This window comes from Parasteatoda tepidariorum, chromosome 5 (assembly GCF_043381705.1).
Source record: "Parasteatoda tepidariorum isolate YZ-2023 chromosome 5, CAS_Ptep_4.0, whole genome shotgun sequence".
NCBI lineage: Eukaryota > Metazoa > Arthropoda > Arachnida > Araneae > Theridiidae > Parasteatoda > Parasteatoda tepidariorum.
Window position 1 is genome coordinate 72,092,475 of NC_092208.1, and position 4,405 is coordinate 72,096,879.

General features: G+C 29.9%; 1 protein-coding gene across 1 annotated transcript in view; it reads left to right on the forward strand.

Moving 5' to 3' along the window:
* Positions 1-1,707: 1,707 nt before the first annotated feature.
* The window catches only part of LOC107441598 (uncharacterized), a gene marked incomplete at its 5' end in the record, with an annotated part of 20,208 nt that continues 17,510 nt past the window's right edge, over positions 1,708-4,405 (forward strand). The window contains 1 exon segment of the mRNA XM_043055833.2: positions 1,708-1,754. Within this exon segment, the coding sequence (XP_042911767.2) occupies positions 1,708-1,754 (47 nt within the window).

The window sequence follows — 4,405 nt, forward strand, 5'->3', positions numbered from 1 at the left end:
CCCATGGAAGTGTTGCCGCACGTAAACCCAATATCGCACTGTCCAATAAAGTAACTAGGCTTGATTGGTGCAGACAACGTTGCCACTGGATTGTAGACTAATGGAAAACTGTTTTATGGAGCGACGAGTCTCGCTACAAGCTCTTCCAGTAGGATGGAGTGGTATCATGAAGTGGATGCAAAACGTTTTTCTTGTTCTGCTCAGAGTCTTGACTTAAACTCTGTAAAACATTTGTGGGACAAATTAGAGTGACGTTTAAGGTCGCAGTCAAACGCGTCCAAAATCTAAAGCACAGCTGACTGCATTCTTGCAGCAGGAATGAAAGCAAATGCCTACAACTGTATATTTAAATATTGTTACAAGCATGCCTAGAAGGCTTAATAGTGGCATTGTAACACATGAAGGACCAATTCATTTTTAAAGTATATTTAAAAGGCTTTTTCCATATACAATCACGTCTTGTTGCCCGGTTATTTCAGGGTAGTGTAATTTGCATTACAACAAAATGAGATTTGTGGAAAGACCCAAATGATTTTGAACTTTCGTTTAAAAAGTACAAAATTGCTTGACACTTTTTACATTTTTAAGATATTCAAGTCAGCCTTTTTTCCCTTGTAGCCAAGTACAAAATCGTACAATTTTTTTCCCTCCCATGCGCAACATAAAAGAGCTAATTTGAATGCTCATACCTTGAGCAGTTTTTAACGAAGTTTTTTCATATTTTAAAGCAATAATTGCTCCTAAATTTTTGTTTAATTTTATTGAATGTTTTTAAAGTTATAACGAAAGAAAAATGCAAGACAAAAAAATTCAATATCTCTATGAATATTTAAGCTAGGTTTACGAAATTTCATGAAGTTATTGCAAATAACATTCAAAATAATTAATACAAAATACAAGCTTAGTATTTGATTTTCTGGTATAGGTGTAAAAAATACTTGTGTAAAAATACAAGCTATTTTGAAAATTGCAAGAAACTTTTACAATATTCAAATTGAAATTTTTTCATAAGATACCAAATACGATTTAAAAAGAAAATTATAAAAGAAATTAAATATTTTCTGCGCATGCGGAAAAAGAAAGGATTATTTTAAACATTCATATTGTGCTCAATTTTTAACAATTTTTTTCTTCAAAAATTAAAATTTTGTTTTTATTTTTAATTAAAAATTTCCTTAAAAAGTTTAATTTCATTAAATACTTTTGCAGTTATAGTAAGAAAGCGTGAGGCAGAAAAAAAAAGTTTTTTTTTTTATAAAAATGTCCCCATCTTCATGAATATTTAAGGTAGGCTTACATAATTTTGCTTATTTATTGCTGATAATAACCAAAGTAAATGCTATGGCCACACATTCATCGCTATAGTTTTTTTGCATTGGGTGTTCAAGAACAATTCTTTTTCGTTTGGAATTTGTTGTCTTTCCTTCAAACCACTAAAAATGTAATTTTTTATTTATTTGCATGAGAAATCGCTTTAATAAAGTCTACTTAAGTTTTAAAATAATTCTCTAAGTATTTCGTGAGAAATATGAAAAGAAGAATTAGAATAGAAGTGTTTCTATAATTTAGTACAACCCATGTAAATATGCAACAATTTTGGGTATCAACATTAAAAGAGTTGCCGGTTTGCTGATTCAGACATTTGTGTAATGTTATATTTCGAAATCATTCTTAGTGTTAATAAATGCTTTTATTATATATTTGTAGAAGTGCTTGAAGAAGAAAAATTATGTTGGGAAATGTTGTCTCAAAATGTAAGTTAAAAAAAGCAATTTTCTTTTTGAAATTTCCTACTTTAAAAAAAAAAAAAGAAAAGACGTAGTTTAGTATAAATCAAAATGTCCCGCAGTGGACTGATCGTTAAGACACGGTTCCCAGCAGATCACCGATGTCAAGCATCACTGACTGCGGTCAGTGTGCGGGTGGGTGACCACTTGGATCAGTCTGCGTAGGGACCGAGGGTGTGCGGTATGGGTCCTCGTTAAACTGTGCTACCGTAAAGTGCTCGACTTCGCGCGCAGGTCGTCGGGCTACCGAAGCGGGGGTGCCATCCCCTCCGCAGAGGATCAAAATTGTGATGGCATGTCTTTGGATCATCCTCCGGGATGTTTCCCAGACCGTCGCCAATAGCCCATTGTGCAGCTCTAGTGCGACGTAAATTAACAACAACAACAAGTATAAATCAATTGTAATAGTAAAACTGTTAAATAAAAAAAATATTTCTAATTCTTTAAATTTTATTCTTCTTAATTTAGTTCATAAACATAGAGACCCCAAAAGCATGATTTTTTAAAACTAGATAACAAACAAATAAAATTATTACTAAAAAAATTAAGATGCAATTCTGATATAAATACATGAAAATCTGACCATTAGATCTAAAATTGTTCAGAATGTTTAATTTTTTTTTGCAGTGTGCAGGGAAAAAATATGGAACATCCTGAATAACTTTTTATCTAATGATCGGATTTTTATGTACTGGGGCTCAAACTTAGTAGATCATAGGGAAAGTGAACTTAAATATACTAACTAATAAGTACAGACGATATTTTAAGTTACGAAATCAAATACAAAAACGTACTTTCTCTTAATAAACATACCATTTTTAAACGGATTTTTGATTCCCCCCCCCCTCAAAAGCGTAGCCGCAATCTTGAAAATAATTACAATGATTTTGCTAGTTGAGCTGTTGAAAAATTAGATCCCCCTTATGTTAATAATAGTTTTCTCTTAGAGCCTCTTCATTATTTTTTGAAAGTTTTTACATACTAAAAATTATATTGCAGCTCTAATCTTTAATGTAATTTCCATTAGCTTTCAAACTTCATGAATATTCACACATGTTAAAATTCAAGTTAATTTCTATCTCTTTCTTGATTGAACATAATTCTTTACTAAAATCAGATTTTAAAAATGAAGTGCATTTTTAAATAAGAAATATTTATCTGTATACAATTATAATGTTTAGTTGTTTGATTCCTTTAAAGTAAAGTTGCAATAAAAATCACTAAAAATGTAAAACTATTAGTCCCTTTTTTTGTTGCTTCGTTTCGAGTACCTTACCATTTGATTACGATTTAGTAATGATAATTCATGATGAAAATGTTGCATCGCTAGTTTCAACCTAATCTATATATATAAAAGTGAATGTGTGTCTGTCTGTTTGTCTGTCCTCTATAGACTCCTAAACCATCCGACAGAAAGCTATGAAACTTGGCATACAGATAGTTCAAAGCACGAGGAAGGTTTCTGTAAAAATCATTATTTCATAATGGTAATCAGCACAGTAAGCTACACGGTTACAGGACTTAGGGCCAAAAGCTTTCAAGCACTAGCAAAAGCACTTTCAGGCACAAGCATATTAAGTAACGGGAAGTAGGTTAATCACGTTTCGTCTTCATGAAAATATATATTTATTTAAAGTTATACACACAGATAGGCTTGTAGAAACACGGCTTTATAAGCATTGACAAAATTTCGCACAAACTTATTAATAATTAGTGTTGAAATAATACAAATGAAAAATATCCAATTTGGAATTTTTTGATTTATTAATATAATCGTAAAAATTGTGGACAAAATGTTTCCTTTTAATGTTACTAGAGGGCTCTGTTGTGAGTAGGGAGAAAAGAAACTTTGGAAAAAGCATTTTGATGATGTCACAGTTTAGTAACTTAAGTGGTTTTTGTTCGTGAGTTCAGATTTAAATGTTATATTAATTCTAATGTCAAATACGCCATAATTTTTTGCGCACTATGAAAAATTTTATTTTTTTAATTGGTTAAAAATTTATCGATATTAATCATAAAATTACACTGAATTTTTTTTTTAATTTTTTTTTTTATATAAAATAAATATTTTACCTCTTTTTATACTGTAAAACCAAAAATGTTTCTTTAAAATTTCTAGATATAAATGGAATGAATTTGAATATTATCAATATCACCAAGCTTTCCCAATACTAGTTAAATACTGGTCTCAGTTTTACCATGAATATTTACTAGCCTACAGTGAGTTGGATATGTCTTAAAGAAGAAAAAAACATTATTCCTTTTAAATCAATTTTTTCTAAGATCTCTACATTTTCTTAGACAAATAAATTTCAAAAAAAAATTCTATTCGAATAAGAATTATTCTAGTAAAAAATTCTAATTTTGAAGGCGACACTTTAAGTTTTAATTGCTTCTTTTCTATCTTTTCAGTTATGGTCTAAGAACTGCTTCCTTAGGAGACTATTTTTTTTCTCTTACATTTTACTTACATTATTAATTTTATTCAGTCATTTGTTAATTGGCGGGTGAAAATATTTTTCCATGGGGAACTTAAAAATCTTTTCAATCTGGTTTGAAAGGAAAAGTAGTAGAATCGCATTTAAAACCTTTTTTTTTTTAAATTTTTTATTTAG